This window comes from Leucoraja erinacea, chromosome 10, assembly GCF_028641065.1.
Source record: "Leucoraja erinacea ecotype New England chromosome 10, Leri_hhj_1, whole genome shotgun sequence".
Lineage (NCBI taxonomy): Eukaryota > Metazoa > Chordata > Chondrichthyes > Rajiformes > Rajidae > Leucoraja > Leucoraja erinaceus.
The window spans coordinates 12,429,178-12,448,328 of NC_073386.1; the positions used below are offsets into that span (position 1 = coordinate 12,429,178).

At 41.7% G+C, this 19,151-nt stretch overlaps 1 protein-coding gene across 1 annotated transcript in view; it reads left to right on the forward strand.

Annotated features, from left to right (window-relative positions):
* LOC129700788 (phospholipid phosphatase-related protein type 4-like) overlaps positions 1–19,151 on the forward strand; it is a 68,302-nt gene that overhangs the window by 13,758 nt on the left and 35,393 nt on the right. The window contains exon 3 of the mRNA XM_055641486.1: positions 18,216–18,401. Within this exon, the coding sequence (XP_055497461.1) occupies positions 18,216–18,401 (186 nt within the window). The remainder of the gene's footprint in view (positions 1–18,215; positions 18,402–19,151) is intronic.

A 19,151-nucleotide genomic window follows, 5' to 3' on the forward strand; every position in this document is an offset into this window, starting at 1 on the left:
AGGCACAGATCACCTCCTCCATCAGGCTTTCAGCAGAGAACAGAGGCCACCCTGACTGAAGTCTCGTCAACCCTTTGCTTCACATGGAAAACAACTCCTAGCATCCATCCAGCCAACTGAGACAAAAGCACACTGGATAGCCACCAAGTGGTCACAGGAGTGGAAGGCAACCTCATCTCCATTACACGGCTACATCTCTTCACCAGATAAAAGCTGTCCAGGGTCTGACCTCCCCAGAGGAGCATGGGTGAAGCTCAACAGACTTGGTACTGGAGTTGGGCGTTTCAATGCCAGCATGTGGAGATGGGGGCTCCGCCAGAGCCCAGCCTGTGAATGCGGAGCAGAACAACAGACAGCCAACCATGTCATCTCTGGGTGCCCGCTCTACCACCCACCACATGGAGCTCAGGGCCTGGCAGACATTGACTCAGAGACAACAAACTGGCTTCTCGACACCCAGCTTGAGATCTAACTATTCCTTTGGTTTATGTTTCATTTGCAAGAAGAAGTTCTTCAGATGACTAATAATGGAAGGGCAATGTCGGAAGAAATGTGCGATTAAATTAATGAAGTGATAAAAAAACATGGAGTAATCCTCCTTTCGGGGTGCAGAGTGTCTAAGTTACTGACCTACACTGGTTATGGGTTTGAATCATTGATTCAAAAACGAGTTCAAATCCCTGTGCAGCAGCCAGGGAATTAAAATTGAATTGATCTGGAATGATGCAGCACGCACAACATTCAAGAGCATCAAAAACCTGGATTGTCATTAAAAACCCATCTGGTTCACTTCAGAAAGGAACATTTCCCAATTTGGCCTCTTTGTGACTATTAGCTCCTCTTTGAAATGGCCACTCAGTTCAGGGGTCAATTGTTGTCATTGGTAGCTGCTAATGTTCATTGTCTAAACATAATTGACTCCTGAAATATTTTTTTTTTAAAGTCCCGGGAAAAAATATATATAGATGACCAGAGATCTACGATTGTGGTCTATCTTAGAGGAGTTTGATATGATCTGAGCCCAATGAGTATTTGTGGCTTTTCCAACTAGATCATTACTATGAAGATAGCAGTTTTGTGCAAGCTTTTAACATAAGTTCAAAAGTTAAAGGAGCAGAATTAGGCCATTCGGACCATCAAGTAGGTTAGCCTATGATAAGTGCTTGTCGGCACTGGGCCTGTAGAGATCTACGATTGTGGTCTATCTTAGAGGAGTTTGATAATGGATGATCTGAGCCCAATGAGTATTTGTGGCTTTTCCAACTAGATCATTACTATGAAGATAGCAGTTTTGTGCAAGCTTTTAACATAAGTTCAAAAGTAAAAGGCAGAGAGCAGAGATAGATATTAGGCCAGTATGGGGGAGCCATGGGGTTAGGAGAGAGGTTAGATCCTATGATAAGCGTGATGCATTTGTCGGCACTGGGCCTGTTCAGGCTGGACAAAGTTAATTAGGAAAGGAAAAAATAGATTGACTGGAGGGAACATACTGACTGCAAAAGTTTTTAAGATATGTGAAAAGAAAGAGCAGGAAACAGGTGAGTTGATCATAGGCGGACCCATGAATCACTTTGGTTCCCTTTGATTTGCCGGAAATAGCACCACCATTCAATGTGATGGTGTTGGGTAAATTGAATGATTAAAGGCCGATAAATCCCCAGAGCCAGATCGGAGGCATGCCCGAGTACTTAAGGAAGTAGCTCAATAAATAGTGGATGCATTAGTAATAATCTTTATAACCTTTATAGTTCCTGAGGATTGGCTCAGTAACCCCAAAAGAAGAGGGGGCAGTTAGTCTCATGGCTCTGCTAAGGCAGTTATTAAAGTTCATTTGGAAAGTGGTGAAATCTACAAAGTCCATGGATTTACCATGTCTGACGAATCCAAGTGCCACAGTGTTGGAGCCTGAAGGGTGACCTAATAGTATATAAAATTGAGGTATGGATTGGGTAAATTGTCAGAGCTTTTTTTACCCTGGGATGAAAATGGTCCTTGATTAAGTTGGCAGTGATCCTTCAGCCGTGTGAAGTGTAGTTGGAGTTGATGGCAGGAGGAGCTGGTTTGTGTGATGGACTGGGCTACATCCACAACTCTCTGTAGTCGTGGGTAGAGTTGTTGCCAAACCTAGTTAAGATCTTTGAACTTATGGAGGTTTGGATTGAGTAAATATAAAGGTAGTGTTTCCATTTATGGGGAAAAGCAAAAGTAGAAACCATCAACATCATGTAGTTGGCTAGAAATCAGTATAGAATAGGCAAACTGAAACAACATTATCAACTTTAGAGAATGGAGAAATTGGTTACATTCTTGTCTCAATAAGAATTTGAAATGAATAGTGCAAACGCATTTAAAGGCGTTCCCAATTTGTGGGAACCATTCAAGAATCTTTGGAAGATGACAACCCAATGCATCTGCTACCTCTGACTGCTTCTCATACACTCATAGAGTCATACTATATGGAAACAATCAGTTTGGCCCAACTTGTCCATACTGACCAAAATGCCTCTTCTGATCTAGTCCCATAGCTTGCATTTGGCCCATATCTCTCTAAACCTGTGGAGCAGTGTATATATTTAAGGCAGAGATGGACCAATTCTTGATTAGAATGGGTGTCAAGGATTATGGGAAGAAGGCAGGAAAACTGGAATATGGGGCAGAGATCAGCCATGATTGAATGGCAGAGTGGACCTGTTGGGCCAAATGGCCAAATTCTATTTCTGGAAATTGTGAACCTTTCCTATCTATGTACCTGTCCATATGTCTTTTAAATGTTGTTATTTCCCCTGCCTTAACTACTTCCTCTGACAGTTTGTTCCCTATACCCACCAACCTCTGTGAAAAATTTGCCCTTCAGGTTCCTATTAAATATTTCTCCTCTCACTTTTGTTTTTGATTCCCCTACGCTTGGAAAAAGACTCTGTGCATTCACTCTATTGTACTCATTATTTTATACACCTCTATAAAATCACACCACAGTCTCCTGCACTACATGAAATAAAGTCTTAACATGCCAAACCTCTCCCTATAGCCCAGACCCTTGAGTCCTGGCAACATCTTTGCAAATCTATCTCTGTGTTCTTTCCAACTTAATGGTATCTTTCCTGTAACAGGATGACTAAAACTGAACACAGTGCTTCAAATGTGGCTTCAACAATGTCTTGTACAACTGCAACATAATGTCCCAACTTCCACAGTCAGATGAAGGCCAATGTGCCAAAAGTCTTCTTCATCACCCTATCTACCTGCGATGCCTCTTTCAGCTAACTATGTACTTGTATTCCTAAATCTGCTCTACAATATCCCCAAGGCCATGATGTTCACTGTGAAGGTCCTGCCCTAGTTTGACTTCCTAAAATGCAACTCCTCATGAATTAAACTCTATGTGCCATTCCTCGGTCCATTTGCCCGGCCTATCGAGATCCCAATGTAATTCTTGATGACCATCTTCACAGTAGGGTTTATGAGCTCAATGTTAATTAGAGTTCCCTTGACAGGGTTGGGCAAAGGGAGGTGGGTCTAGAACACGGGATCATAGTTTTGAGATATACGGAATAAGACATTTAGGTCTAACATAAGAAGAAATTTCTTCGCCCAATGGTCATCGTACCAACTAACATACTAGTTCGATTTCTAAACACAAAAATATCAATAGATATGAGGGGAGATAGAAGAAAAATTGTATTGAGCCAAGGGATCAGCAATGATTGTATTGAATAGCAGAACAGATTTGGAGGGTTCAATATCCCAACACTTCTCCTGCATCCATTGTTTCTGTTATGATTGATGAGGACATTCAGGAAATCAGAACAATCTTTTATGCCAATGCGGACCTGAAAAAAGAGGTAGCAAGTGGGTTTAATCCCTTACGTAAATACAATGCTCCCACATTGTTGCACTGGAAAGATTATTATGTGCCTAATTCTTTGTAGTAGGATTAGAATTCACAACTTTCACAAACAGAGGCATGAATGCTTCAAAATGAAAGTTTACAGCCAGAAACCTTCTTCCAACTAGCACCGTAAAAAAACAGAGACCAATGAAGTGAAGGCTAAATGATCCTTGTAAGCACATCTTCATTTCTATCCATCCATTAGTTTGCAATAATAAATGGATGGTAAATTTTGCTATGTGGTCAATTTATGAGCTTCTGGTTTAGACTTGAGTGTAAAACAACAACATTAAATTATTCAATTTATTTTACAAAAATTGCATTTCCTATTTTATTTATATACTTCCTATTTTGATCAGTTAATTAAATAGCATGAAACCATATACTAATCATGTCATCGGGCATTAAGGGCCAAATGCAAACACCATTACACATTGCAGCATTTTCATAGTCATTTATCATATCAATGTAATCTTGCCTAAATCGAGTTAAAAAGATGGAATGTATATGTGAATTTCCTTAGCCAGAGGATGTTGAATCTGTGGAATTCATTGCCACAGAAGGCTGTGGAGGCCAAGTCATTGCGTATTTTTAATACGGAGGTTGATAGGTTCTTGATTAGTAAGGGCATCAAAGGTTACGGGGAGAAGGCAGGAGATTGGGGTTGAGGGGGAATAATAGTACGGCCATGATGGAATGGTGGAACAGACGTGATGGGCCGAATGGCCTAATTCTGCTCCTATGTCTTCTGGTCTTAAAAACAGCTTTTAGACCTGGATTTTGGCTTGGTGCTAGAAGGCGGAGTTGAAGTGATGAGTGAGGGTTTATTTGACTGTAAATCTATAATACATGGTCAGTGCTGTGACCTTATGTAAATTACTTGTATGAGAACATAAGGGATCTATTTGCAGCTGACACAACATTTGTTAGAATCCTAGATTAGAAAATGGTTGTCTAAGGATATAGTGGACATAGACCAGTTATAAAGTTAGGTGAAGTAGTGGCAGATAAAATTAATCCAATCAAGGGGACACACAGGTAATGAAAAAGGCATTTGGTATACCTGTCGTCATAGGTTCCTCTTCATAATGCATAGGAGCAGAATTAGGCCATTCGACCCATCAAGTCTACTCTGCCATTCAATCATGGCTGATCTATCTTTCCCTCTCAACCCCATTCCTGCCTTCTTCCCATAACCCCTGACACCCTTACTGATTAAGAATCTGTCAATCTCTGTCTTAAAAAATATCCATTGACTTGGTCTCCACAGCTGTCTGAACTCCTCAGATTCACCACCCTCTGACCAAAGAAATTCCTCCTCTTCCCTTTTCTAACAGTCCATCCTCTTATTCTGAGATAATGGCCTCTGGTGCTAGATTCTCCCACTTGTGGAAACATCCTCTCCACATCCAGATTCCTAGACCTAGACATTGAGTATAAGAGTTGGGACGTCATGTACCCACATTAGTTAGACTGTACTTGGAGTATTGTGTCCAATTCAGATCGCCACACTATGGCAAGGTTGCAACAGCAATAGAGAGAGTGTAGAAGAGATTCACCAGGATGGTGCATGGAATAGACTATAGTTATAAGGAGAGATTGAATGGGCAGTGGTTATTCTTATTAGGATGTAGGAGGCTGAGAAGTAACCTTATAGAAAATCATAAAATTGTGAAGGGCATATATAGGATAAATAGTCAGAATCTTTTTCCCAGGACAGGGGAGTCTGGAATTCAAGGGGACTGGTTTAAGGAGATAGGGGAGAATGTCATAGCAGCAGAATTAGGCCATTAGACCCATTAAATCTCCTCCACTATTCAATCATGGCTGATCTATCTTTCCCTCTCAACCCATTCTCCTGCCTTATCCTCAACCTTTCTAATCAAGAACTTGTCAATCTCCGCTTTAAAAATCCCCAACCTCCGCAACCGTCTGTGACAATGAATTCCACAGATTCACCACCCTCTGATAAAAGAAGTTCCTCCTAATCTCCTTTCTAAAGGTAGTTGAAGGAGATCTGAGAGGTAGGTTTATCACACACACAAGTGGCGAATGATCTGGAATGAGCAACCAGAGGAGGCAATGAAGGCACTTACAATGAATGAATGAATACGTTTATTGGCCAAGTATTCACATACAAGGAATTTGCCTTGGTGCTCTGCCCGCAAGTGACCACGACATAAAGTGACAGTTAGGAATGACACATAAAACATTAAACATTAATAATAAAACATTATTGATTAAACATGTGAATTGAGTAAAATTCCAGAGCAAACGGAGGCTACAGATTTTTGGTTATTGAGTAGAGCTACTATTAGTGGAAAAAATCAGTTTTTATGTCCGGCTGTGGCAGCTTTGACAGTCCGGAGTCGCCTTCCAGAGGGAAGTAATTCAAAGAGTTTGTGGCCAGGGTGAGAAGGGTCAGAGATGATCTTACCCACTCGCTTCCTGGCCCTTGAAGTGCACAGTTTATCAATGGAGGGAAGGTTGCAGCCAATAACCTTCTCTGCTGATCGGACAATTCGCTGCAGCCTCCGGATGTTGTGCTTGGTGGCTGAGCCAAACCAGACCATGATGGAGAAGGTGAGAACAGGTTCTACGATGGCCGTACAGAATTGGACCATCGTTGCTTGTGGCAGATTGTGCTTCCTCAGCTGCTGCAGAAAGTACACCCTCCGTTGTGCCTTTTTGACTGTGGAGTCGATGGTAGCCCCCCATTTAAGGTCCTTGGAGATGATGGTTCCCAGGAACTTAAAAGACTCCACAGATGTGACTGTGGTGTTGTTGATGGTGAGTGGGGTGAGGGGAGGGGGAGCTCTCCTAAAGTCTACTATCAATTCTACTATCATGTCTTAAGAGCATTGAGCTCCAGGTTGTTGCAATGACACCAGGACGCCAGTTGTGTCCCTTCCTGTCTGTAGGTAGATTCCTTCCCATCCTGGATCAGTCCAATCAGGGTTGTGTCGTCCACAAACATGAGAAGCTTGACAGAGGAGTCTGTGGAGGTGCAGTTTAATTGTTTTAAAGGCATTTAGACAAGTACTTGAACAGGAAATAAATAGAGGAATGTGGGCTTAACGTGGGCAATGGTGTTAGCAATGTTTTGCATTGCAGGAATGAATCTAAATTAAATAAGCAAAGCTTGATTTTTCTTTTAACCATTGTAACAATGCTACAATGTAAGCTTAGTTTTGACATCTTAAGTTACCTTCTTGACATGTCTTTTCAGAGTCCTTGCCTTTCGTAACACTCAACTTGAGCCTGCCAGAAGTTGCTGTGACATCCTCTTATGCCATCAAATTTTATTTTAAAAATCTATCAGGGAAGAAAGAGTTTAATGGAGGAATATTATCGGTAGTGTGTTCGCAGCTCTATCAGGTGCTTGTGTTAAATCACACCATGGCAACAGTGGGCCTTGGGAACAGCAGAAAATTCTTGGCATTTAGGGTTGCCAAGGGAACCTCATCAGTCATCAAAATCCATTCACGGTGTGCTGGAGAGTTTTATATTCATTTCAGCCATCTTCAGAATTTCTACCTAAGGGTGATGACCTCTTTTCCCTTTCGAGGTGAGCTCTTCCCAGATGAAGCCCAAGAAGGAATGTCAAATAGACTTAACCCAAGAACACTCATCTGATTTAGTAGCATAGCCATCGGGCAGGTACAGTACAGAACAGAATAGAAAATAATTTAGTTTTTGCTTGCTGAGGCATTTCCTTACATTTCCAAAGCAACACGCTATTGGGGACTTAACACTATTATCTCAGAATTTATAAAAGGACATACAGTGCTGAAGTAACTCAGTGGGTCAGGCAGCATATCTGGAGAACATGGATAGATGGTATTCACTGTTTGTAGGGGGAGCTAGAGGGGGGTGGAAGGGATCTAAAAGAGAGAAGACGGGTAGGAGATTGCCTGAAGGTAATAGTGGAGACGGGTGATGAGGGAGGAGGGGGGAGGGGGGGGAATGGGTAGATATGCAGATAGTTGGACAAAGGCCAGAGATGAGACAAAATGATTGATGAGTTGTGGATTGTGAGGTTGGAGGGTGGAATGTAGATGGAGTGAGAGGGGGAGGAGAGAAAAGGATGCATATTCAATTGAGCATAGGGGAAAGAAGAGGAGGGGGGGAAGAAGGGGAAATGGGGTTAGATTTGTGCTTCTGCAGATGCAGGGGAAAGCAAAGCTGAGGTAAGGCACTGCATCAGGCCGCATTTGGAATACTGTGAGCAAATTTGCGCCCCATGTCTGAGGGAGGATGTGGGTGCTCTGGAGAGGGCCCAGAGAAGGTTTACACGAATGATTCCAGGATCAAGTGGGTTAGCATATGATGAGCGTTTAACAGCACTGGGCTTCTACTTGATGGAGTTTAGAAGGATGAGTGGGGGAACCTCATTGAAGCATACTGAATAGTGAAAGGCTTGGATAGGATGGATGTGGAGAGGGCTGAACTATGGGTCAGAGGAAATGCTGAGTGAGGGATCCATCTATAACAGCAGAGATTGGGGAACCCATGTTTACTAAAAAAAGAGGACATCTCGGGTGTCCTAGAATGGAATGCAAGATCTTGGCACCAGTTGTGGAGAAGACGGAGAAGTTGAGAGTAGGGGATAGCATCTTTGCAATAGGTAGGGTGGGATGAGCTGTAGTCGAGGAAAAACGTTTTCACCCAGAGAGTTGTGAATCTGTGGAATTATCTGCCTCAGAAGGCAGTGGAGGCCAATTCTCTGAATATTTTCAACGGAGAGTTAGACGGAGCTCTTAAAGATAGTGGAGTCAGGGGATATGGTGAGAAGGCAGGAACGGGGTAATGATTGTGGATGATCAGCCACGATCACATTAAATGGTGGTGCTGGCTTGAAGGGCCAAATGGCCTACTGCTGCTCCTATTGTCTATTGTCCAGCTAACTGTGGGAATCAATAGGTTTGTGGTAGACATCAGTTGATAGCCTGTTCCTTGTGATTGAGACAGAAAGATCAGGGCGGCACAGTGGCACAGTAGTCGAGTCAGGGTTCGATCCTGACATTGGGTGCTTGTCTGTACGGAGTTTGTACGTTCTCACCGTGACCTGCATGGGTTTTCTCCAGTATCTCCAGTTTCCTCCCACACTCCAAAGATAGAAACATAGAAACATAGAAAATAGGTGCAGGAGTAGGCCATTCGGCCCTTCGAGCCTGCACCGCCATTCAATATGATCATGGCTGATCATCCAACTCAGTATCCTGTACCTGCCTTCTCTCCATATCCCCTGATCCCTTTAGCCACAAGGGCCACATCTAACTCCCTCTTAAATATAGCCAATGAACTGGCCTCAACTACCTTCTGTGGCAGAGAGTTCCAGAGATTCACCACTCTCTGTGAAAAAAGTTTTTCTCATCTCGGTCCTGAAGGATTTCCCCTCTATCCTTAAGCTGTGACCCCTTGTCCTGGACTTCCCCAACATCAGGAACAATCTTCCTGCATCTAGCCTGTCCAACTCCTTAAGAACTTTGTAAGTTTCTATAAGATCACCCCTCAATCTCCTAAATTCTAGCGAGTACAAGCTGAGTCTATCCAGTCTTTCTTCATATGAAAGTCCTGACATCCCAGGAATCAGTCTGGTGAACCTTCTCTGCACTCCCTCTATGGCAATAATGTCCTTCCTCGGATTTGGAGACCAAAACTGTACGAAATACTCCAGGTGTGGTCTCACCAAGACCCTGTACAACTGCAGTAGAACCTCCCTGCTCCTATACTCAAATCCTTTTGCTATGCATGCTAACATACCATTCGCTTTCTTGTACAGGTTTATAGGTTAATTTGCTTGGTAAAATTGTCAATTGTCCCTAGTGTGTGTGTGTAGGGTAGTGTAGTGTCAGTGTTGGGGATCGGCGGTCAGCGGGGATCGGTGTGCTGAAGGGCCTGTTTCCGCACTGTATCTCTAAACTAAACTAATCAAGAAAGTGGAGAGAGGTGTCAAAGATAATCCAAATGAATATTTCAGGGCAGGGTGGAAATTGGAATCAATTCTATTTTTCGATTGTTAATTGTCCAGTAATTAATACAATGAATTCCATTACAATAGGCAAATAAGTAAGAAAAAAAATGTTTTGAATTTTTGTTTTTTTGATATGTGAGATTTACCATTTTAAATTATACTAGAGCTCAGAGCACTTTCTCCACTAATTAGCCTCTTATCGAACATAGAAAATTGCAGCACAGGAAAAGGTCCGATGGCCCATAATGTATTACACTAATTCCATTTTATTCTCTCTCTATTCCCATCAACCAATTGCTGGTGTCAGCAAGCCATTTAATAATGATGAAAAATGTATTAATAGATATACATTTGTGTTCCAGGTATTTAATGCAAATTGTCCTAGGAACAGTGATAAAGTAAAAGCATACGGAGATTGAATGGGAAAGTTGGCTCAAGGTGGAGGGTTGAACTTGATCAAGTAAATTGGCAGTTCTGGCTCAGCAGAATTCATAGGCTGCCTCTGTTTCATATATCCTTGCCAAACTTGATGTTAAGTTTAGATTCGGTAAGTTCCTGCAAACAAGCTGAGGCAGTGCAGTCAATGCCATTGCCAATCTGAGAACAAGGTGAGAAGTAGAAAGGGAGGATTCAGCTTCTCAGAAATAAAAACAAAATGCTGGAGTAACTCAGCGGAACAGGCGGCATCTCTGGAGAGAAGGAATGAGTGACGTTTCAGGTCGAGATGTCACCCTTCTCTCCAGAGATGCTGCCTGTCCTGCTGTTACGCCAGCATTTTCTGTCTATCTTCAATTTAAACCAGCAGCTGCAGTTCTTTCCTGCACATTCAGCTTCTCATATTTGGTCCGTTATAGCTTTGTATTAACTGAGGTGCACCAACGTTGCCCCCAGCCCAGTTGTCCTTGTAAAGCCTATCGCACAAACATTTGGGGGATGGAGCATAAACTCACACAATAATCCCATTGACTGCAGCACAGTGGTGCAGCGGTGGAGTTGCTGCCTCACAGTGCCTGAGGCCCTGGTTTGATCCTGACAACAGGTGCTGTCTGTACAGAGTATGCACATTCTCCCGGTGATCGCATGGGTTTTCTCTGGGTGCTCAGATTTGCTCCCACTTTCAGGTGTTAGATCTTCTGCGGTTGCAGGAGAAAGTACCTGGGGAGCAATACACCCTTCTTCAGACTGTTTGGGCAAGATTGGATGAATGTAGAAAAAAAGTTTAACCCCTTTTCCAGCCTTCTTCTTCACCTCTACAAACAGTCTGAAGAAGGGTCTCGCTTATTAGTGTTCTCCAGAGATGCTGCCTGACCATCCGAGTTACTGCAGCACTTTCTGTCCTACTGGAGTATTTCTCTTACCCTTCTCTGATAATATGGTTCTTAACTGAAGTCTCTTTTTTATCAGAATTTGTTTGGAAGTATGCCCTGTGTTCAGGGCTGGATTAACCATTAAACATCAAGGGAAGGGGGGCACCACAGAAATGGTAAATGGTTTACGGCACAAAATAAATCACTTTAAACTTGCTAAAATAATATTCGAAATGGTTTATATGGTCGGAAATATAATTTCGAAGTGTTCATCATACTGTTAGTTTTGTTTCATGGTTTTATGGTTTATTATTGATTATATTTTGAATTACATATATATGGGGGGGCCAAAATCTTTTAAGTGCTTAGGGTCTCTGTGGGTCTGAATCCGGCCCTGCCTGTGTCCATTTAATACATTTGACTATCAAATAGCACCGTCTGCAAGAGGTTGATTTGAAATGTTTTTTCACTAAAAAGACCTGCAATATTTTCGCATTGGGCGAATAGTCTTTGCAGAACACAAATACTACTGATGCTGACAAACGCATTCCAATTTTACCAAGTACCATCACTTTTCAAGCTAAATCAATCACTTGGACCAGCACAGCTAAATGATATTACATGTTATAGGAGCTACAAATCTATCTGTGAAAATGCCTTTTACCCTACAGATGGTCAGCTCTGCATTCAATCTTTCTTGACAGTGTTATTGACTTGGTTTCCTCACTGCTGAAGTAAATATGCCATTCAATTGGACTCTGTCCACAATTTTGTCTTTATCATCTGCGGGCGTTAGTTCAGTTTTCAGAGTGAATGGTGACCCTTCTGCTGGTGGCTGCAAAGGCCACTGATGAACATGAGAGAGAAAACTGGCACAGTTCTCTGTTGGAATTACTCACTGTTGTCATATATATGTTTGAGCACATGTTTGGGGAAGTCCAGAACTAGGGGTCACAATTTAAGGATAAGAGGGAAGGAAGTCTTTTAGGACCGAGATGAGGAAATCATTTTTTACACAGAGAGTGGTGAATCTGTGGAATTGTCTGCCACAGAAAGTAGTTGAGGCCAGTTCATTGGCTATATTTAAGAGGGAGTTAGATGTGGCCCTTGTGGCTAAAGGGATCAGGGGGTATGGAGAGAAGGCAGGGATGGGATACTGAGTTGGATGATCAGCCATGATCAATATTGAATGGCGGTGCAGGCTCGAAAGTCCGAATGTCCTACTCCTGCACCTATTTTCTATGTTTCTATGTTTAAAACGACCTGTGATTCACATCCTTTGACTATTCTGTTGCATCATCACAACATAGGGATGGCTCAGTGGCACAGTGGTAGAGTTGCTGCCTTACAGCGCCAGAGACCAGGGTTCAATCCTGACTATGGGTGCTGTCTGTATGTAGTTTGTACGTTCTCCCCATGACCTGCATGGGTTTTCTTTGTAGGTTAATTGGCTTGGTATCAATGTAGAAATTGTGTGTAGGATAATGTTAGTGTGTGAGGATCGCTGGTCTGTGCAGACAATTTTCCGCATTGTATCTCTAAAATAATACCGACTACCTCCTCAATTTTGTGGAAGAAAATATTGTCATTTCAATTACACAACCTTTTATCCGACAGCCTTGGGACCAGCCACTTTTCGTAATTCGGAATTTGTCGGTCTTCGGAATGGAAATTTTTTTGCGTAGATTTTAATGAGTGGTAGACTGCTCGGCTCATATCCGCAAGGTCGCGAGATTGCGCCTTGATCCCGGCATATCTACGGTCGCGAGTATTGAGTCTTCAATGTAGTTTTTCTTGCAGAATAAATGTCTGTATGAAATGCAGTGTGTTGTATCAGCGTTTGAGAGTTATAATAAATAACCAGAAAAAGTGAGACATATTCAGGTTGGCATTTCAGGTCAATATCTCTCTTCAAAATTGGAGAAAGATTATGGAGGCGTTTGGTGAAAGCAGAAGAATGTAACCCCTCAACGACCATCTCAAACTATGCAAGATCAAACACAGATTAATCCCATAATATATATAAATAGTGTGTGCAAACACACGTCCAAGAGAGGCGTATTCCTGATACCACCCCTTGTAAGAGAAGTCAAGACCATTTAATTGTCATAGGTACTGATATGGAGCCATGAAATTCATACTTACAGCAGCATTACAGGTTTCTAAACATAGTGTCAATAGATAACATAATAAATAAACAAAAAATGTTCAATAAATTTAAAAAAAAAACAATGTTACAAGAGTGCATAGCGGTAGAGCAACTTATTTATAGCGCCAGAGACTCAAGTTCGATCCAACTATGGGTGCTTGTCTGTACGGAGTTTGTACATTCTCCCCAACACTTGCATGGTTTTTCTCCAAGATCTTCAGTTTCGTCTCACACTCCAAAGATGTACATGTTTTGTAGGTTAATTAGCTTGGTATCAAATATAAATGTGTCCCTGATGTGTGTAGGGTAGTGTTAATGTGTGGGGATCGTTGGTCGGCGCGGACTCGTGGGGCCGAAGGGTCCGTTTCCGTGGGAACTTTGTATCTCTAAACGGGCAAAGCGATATTGTCAATTAGTAACCCAAAACAAAACAATGTAAGCCTCACTTTCTCAACGGGGACAGTTCCCCTGCAATTCAAAATTTAGTTGGTATTTGAAGTGGTTGTTTGGAAGAAGCTTTTTCCTGATGTCCCTATTGGAGGTTTTCAGATAAAAAGGTTCTGCCTTACCAATTTTCCTCTTGCCATTTCATATTGTATGAAGGGAGATAACCTCAGCGAGATAACATATTCATATCACAGGTATTGAAGTTACTGATCTGAATGGGATCTTTGTTTTGCCAGCGTTTGAGAGTTATAATAAATAACCAGAAAAGTGAGACGTATTCAGGTTGGCATTTCAGGTCAATATCTCTCTTCAAAATTGGAGAAAGATTATGGAGGCGTTTGGGGAAAGCAGAAGAATGTAACCCCTCAACGACCATCTCAAACTATGCAAGATCAAACACAGATTAATCCCATAATATATATAAATAGTGTGTGCAAACACACGTCCAAGAGAGGCATATTCCTGATACCACCCCTTGTTAAAGAAGTCAAGACCATTTAATTGTCATAGGTACTGATATGGAGCCATGAATTTCATACGCAGCAGCATTACAGGTCTCTAAACATAGTGTCAATAGATAACATAATAAATAAACAAAAAATGTTCAATAAATTAAAAAACAAAACAATATTACAAGAGTGCATAGCGGTAGAGCAACTTCTTTATAGCGCCAGAGACTCAAGTTCGATCCAACTATGGGTGCTTGTCTGTACGGGGTTTGTACATTCTCCCCAAGACTTGCATGGTTTTTCTCCAAGATCTTTAGTTTCGTCTCGCACTCCAAAGATGTACATGTTTTGTAGGTTAATTAGCTTGGTATCAAATGTAAATTTGTCCCTGATGTGTGTAGGGTAGTGTTAATGTGTGGGGATCGTTGGTCGGCGCGGACTCGGTGGGCCGAAGGGTCCGTTTCCACTTTGTATCTCTAAACTAAACGAATATTAGTGCAAAACAAAACAAAAGCCCAAAGTGCAACGAAGACAGTCTGCAATTCAAAATATAGTTGGTATTTGAAGTGGTTGTTTGGAAGAAGCTTTTCCTGAGCCTGGAGGTTTCAGATAATAATCTGCCTTCTTGTTCTTGCCACCAAAGTGGATAACCTCACATTTATCCACATTATACTGCATCTGCCCACTTACCCAACCTATCTAAGTCACACTGCAGCCTCATAGCATCCTCCTCGCAACTCACACTGCCACACAGCTTTGTATCATCTGCAAACTTGGAGATGTTACATTTAGAATAGAATAGAATAGTTTCTTTATTGTCATTGTAACATGAACCATGTACAACAAAATTTAAAAATGTCAGCCAGTCAGTGCACCATTCAAACATTTCTAAAAGCTAACGATACATACAAGATAAAATATTAAAAGATAAACAACTAAATAAATATCATGAAAATAGCACGCATAAACACCCAACCCTCCATCCTTCTGTCGATTTCATAGTGTACCACAGTCCCTTAGTATGTATCGCCCCTGCGTTCCTTGGCGGCTACATTTTATAGCAGTGGGGTAAAAACAGTTTTTTAGTCTGTTCGTCCTTGTCCTTGTAGATCTGTACCGTCTGCCTGACGGCAACAGTTCAAACAGGGAGTGGGAAATGTCCTTTATAATACTCTGGGATTTTTTGATGCAGCGGGAACTGTGTAAGTCCTCCAAGGTAAGGAGAGGGCAGCCGACAATCCTCTGGGCGTTGTCAATGGCCCTCTGGAGCGCTTTCCTCTGAGCCGCTGTGCAGCTGGTGTACCACACGCATACTCAGTATGTTAGTATGCTCTCAATGGAGCACCGATAAAAGGACAGCAGCAGTCTCTGAGTGATGTTATTCTTCCTGAGCACCCTCAGGAAGAATAACATCAAGAATTTATTTCCTTTGTCCAAATCGTTAATATTTATTGTAAATTACTGGGGTCCCAGCACTGAGCCTTGCAGCACCCCACTAGTCACTGCTCGTGACTCATCATCAGCCCAAAATAGGAGTGAAACTCATAATACCCGTTCTTTGAAAGCTTTGCTGTTATTTATAATACTTCGTCTGTGCTTTGCTATGTGAATTCTGAGAAATATGTGATTTTTTTGCACTGAAGAAAACTAAAATGACCAAGTTGGAATAAGCTGACCTGTTAATGGTAGTTCAATGTTGCTGCCGGGAGTGGGTGATATCCAACTTCCCGGAAAACTATTGGCTTGTTAAATTAGGAAACTGCCTTCAAACATGGCAGAATTGCACATTTAATTATTTTTTGCAGGGATCCCAAATCCTCAAAACTTGCATTGGTAAATGAAACATTTAATCAACAACTTTCTCAACTGATTAAATTAATTACTTGGCATGGAATTTTCTAATTCGACCTAAAAGCACATGTTTTCGCTTAAAGTTAGATTGTAGACAACATTTTATTTCCGATTCAGAGAATCAATACTCAAAAGTTCAACATTTAGCACATTCTAGTGATCCAGTACTAACCGCTCAGCTAGAAGTATCCTCATGTTTTATGCACTCTAGCCTTTTTTAAACTCTTAACCTGATCTGTTTTCAATGTAAAGAGTAAATTGCTGGAGGAACTCAATGAGTCAGGCAGTATCTGCAGAAGCAAAAGGGATTGTCAACATTTCAGGTCTTGAAGGTTGACTATTTCTTTGTCCCCACATATATTGCTTGGTCTACTATGTGTCTCCAGATTTAATTTTGGCTCCAGATTCCATTATTTGCAGACCTCTTGTCTCTTTGTTTTACATGTTTAAGAATAAGGGGTAAGCCATTTAGAGATGAGGAAACACTTTTTCTCACAGAGTTGTGAGTCTGTGGAATTCTTTGCCTCAGAGGGCGGTGGAGGCAGGTTCTCTGGATGCTTTCAAGAGGGAGCTAGATAGGGCTCTTAAAAATAGTGGAATCAGGGGATATGGGGAGAAGGCAGGAACGGGGTACTGATTGGGGATGATCAGCCTTGATCACATTGAATGGCGGTGCTGGCTCGAAGGGCCGAATGGCCTACTCCTGCACCTATTGTCTGCTGTCTCAGTGCCTCAAGGCATTTGCAGTAATTCATTCCACCTTCTATATCTTTTCCATGGAATGAAATCTTCCAAATTCTGTTTTTATAAACCAGAATCAATGTTCTCCTCAAATACCAGGCAAACAAAGTAAAACATTTTCTCACAGTTATCGGTCAAAAACTTGAATAATTTTGAAATCTTTGATAAGGTCGTTCTTTTTCAGTCCATTCACAAAAACTCCCAATTTTCCCAACCCATTTAAAAAAAACAACTATAATCTTCCTTTCCTGACTTTATTAATGAAAACCTCTGCTATTTATTTTCCATTGTACATGTACCAGCTGACAATCTCAAGAAGGGTTTCGACCCGAACATCACCCCTTCCTTCTCTCCACAGATGTTGCCTGTCCAGCTGAGTTACTCCAGCATTTGGGTCTATCTAATGGAGTGGCCTGATTAGTATGGTTATTGCCAGTAGACCAGTGGAATCAAAGGGACAAGCTCCTGCAATGGATCGCTGAAATTATTAGCATTTTGACAAGTAGAAAGATGATATCAATCTGTAGCTCCAATAAGTTGCATACCTATTTTGTTTTCATTGCTTCCTCTATATATTAGATAATTGCATTTATTTAGAAGTGTTACAATGGGAGCTTATTCAGATAAATTATTTAATTAGAATACAGTATCACTGGAATTTAGATAGATCTTATAGAAATATAAAATTCTTAAGGGATTCGAGAGGCTGGATGCAGGAAAAATGTTCCCAATGTTGGGGGAGTCTAGAACCAGGGGTCACAGTTGAAGAATAAAAGGGTAGGACAAATAGGACTGAGATGAGGAAAAACAATTTCACCCAGTATTTCTGTTCAGTTCTGGGCGCCATGTTATAGGATAGATGTTGTCAAGCTGGAAAGGGTGCAGAGAAGATTTCTGAGGATGTTGCCTGAGCTATTGGGAAAGGTTGAGCACGCTAGGACTCTATTCCTTGGAGGTATGGGAGATAAGGGGCGATCTTATAATGGTGTACAAAATCACGAGTGGAATAAATCGGGTCAATGTACAGAGTCTTTTGCCAGATTAGGGAAATCGAGAACCAGAGGACATAGGTTTAAGTTGAGGGGGAAAAGATTTAACAGGAACCTGAGAGGTAACTTTTTCGCACAAAGAGTGGTGGGTGTATGGAACGAGTTGCTAGGGGAGGTAGTTGAGGCAGGTGCTATCGCAACATTTAATAAACATTTAGACAGGTACAAGGATAAGGCAAGCTTTCAAGGGATGTGGGCCAAATGCAGGCAGATTGGACTAGTGTGGATGGAGCATGTTGGTCGATATGAGCAAGTTGGACCGAAGGGCCTGTGTCCACGCTGTATGACTCTATAACTCTATGACTCTTAAGTTGCTTGGTATGTACTTGGCATCTTCTCTCATTTTCTTTCCTCAGCTGCCTATACTGGCCTCCTCAATTGTCAGTCTATATTTCCTGGAGCTTACTGATGTCTTCAAGCCAGTTCGCTCGGGCTTCAGCTGCCATGACAGGACACTCAGCATGCCGTACATTGAACCCTCGCAGGAAATCATCCCCTTCCTAATGTTGCTTAGCTTGGCATTTGCTGGACCTGCAGCCATGGTTTGTACTTTTATGAGATATTAAGATTTGCACCTTCCAATTGAAACATGATATTTGACGTAAGATCGATTGCTGGAGATCTTTCCAAGTTCCCTTCCTCTTGAACTGTTAATTAAGAAACGGTCTTTGAAGCTGTGTGCAATTCTATGTTATTCTGTGTGCTTGACCTACAGTTTGCTGAATATGTGACTGCGATTTCATGCATGAACATTCTAAAGGTTAATTGCTAATTAAAACTTTACTGAATGATTGGCAACAGCACTGACTTTTCTATATCTTCATCATAATTTGGTTTATAGATTGTTCGTTATGTATGCCTGTTAGATAGGATTAGGTTCTGTTTGTGGGTTGCTGCCACAGGCATTCATTTCTCATGGCCTCAGATGTACAGGTGCATTGCATTCTTGCAGTAAGGGCGATGCCCATCTACTTCTACAGGTACAACATTTCCTTGTTGTGCTGGATGCACTGCTCCACATAGAGACTCTGCACCAGTAGAAATACAGAGGGCTCGTTCCCCATATTCACTTCCTTGAGTCTAGAAATTTTCTATGAATCTAGGGTCATCGAGTCATACAGCACGGAAACAGAGTCTTTGTCTCAACTTGTCCATTCTTACCAAGTTGCCCCATCTAACTTAGTTACATTGCCTACGTTTGGCCTATATCCCTAAACCTTTCCCATCCAGATATAATGGTACATTTAATATTGGTCCATATTTAAAATCCCCTTTATTAGTATTGAAGGCCA